This window comes from Monopterus albus, unplaced genomic scaffold (assembly GCF_001952655.1).
Source record: "Monopterus albus unplaced genomic scaffold, M_albus_1.0 scaffold65.1, whole genome shotgun sequence".
Classification (NCBI taxonomy): domain Eukaryota; kingdom Metazoa; phylum Chordata; class Actinopteri; order Synbranchiformes; family Synbranchidae; genus Monopterus; species Monopterus albus.
Genome location: NW_018127945.1, coordinates 4,550,979 through 4,551,940, shown reverse-complemented (window position 1 = coordinate 4,551,940; position 962 = coordinate 4,550,979). Strand labels below are relative to the sequence as shown.

The 962-nt window shown below is 38.4% G+C and overlaps 1 protein-coding gene across 1 annotated transcript in view; it reads left to right on the top strand.

Annotated features, from left to right (window-relative positions):
- The first annotated feature begins 72 nt into the window (after nt 1-72).
- Nucleotides 73-962, top strand: part of LOC109962512 (putative inactive cytochrome P450 2G1) — a 6,096-nt gene continuing 5,206 nt past the window's right edge. The window contains 2 exon segments of the mRNA XM_020604286.1: nt 73-177; nt 325-460. Coding sequence (XP_020459942.1) covers nt 73-177; nt 325-460 — 241 coding nt within the window.

Sequence of the window (962 nt, the reverse complement as noted above, 5' to 3'; positions counted from 1 at the left end):
GCTGGAACTACCTGTGCCTGCTACTGAAAGTTGATAAAAACTGATGATTTCATAAAAAAAATGTATTCCTAGATGGCAAATAAAAAATACTCAGAGTTCTTGGCTGAGAACAAAAAGACCAGAGTTCCTGGTGAACCAGGGGATTTCATAGACTGCTACCTGGATGAACTAGATAAGGTTTGTGTGTCTTTCTGTTTGAACTCTATTCAGAGCAGCAGGTATGAAATTTGTATGCTGCACCAGTCATAGAAATTTTTGGTTGAGACAGTTGATAAAAATTATAATCAATATCTCATTTTCTGTCTCACTTGTCTGCCTACAAAGAGAGGAGATGATGGCTCATCATTTTCTGAAGACCAGCTTTGTGCATTTGTTTTGGAGCTTCACTTTGGTGGAACTGACACGACTGCCAACTCCTTGCTTATCTATCTTTCATCTGATAGAGAGAATCAGTCTATCAGTCACTTCATCCCCACTGAAATATCCCAACAAGATGAATCAACATAAAATTTTCTACTTATATTCATGTTTTCCAGATGATGTATCTTAATAGCTTTGGAGATTGCCAGACCTTGAAAATGTGTAGTTTTAAACAATGCTTGAAGTGGGCCTGTATGCATTACTGGTGCCATGTAGAGATCTGATCCCCTGCTGAGGGTAGTGCAACCAAACGCAGGGAAAGGGTGGGAGAAGGAGGGGAGACAGTATTCATAAACATTCTATACATTTTGAGGTATGACATTGGTGCATGTAGCGATACAATTTACAATTATTGCACTGCTGTGGTTGACGAGTCCTGTTGCTTCAGTCATAGTTAACTGTTCATCAGAGTGATGGCATGGGGGAAGAATGTTGAAAATTGTTGGAAGAATTTGGGCTATAGAGACACTAATTTAAAAATCAAAAGTCAAAATATATCTTTTTTTCTGTTATTAGTAACATTCTCTCCCCCTCTCCATACT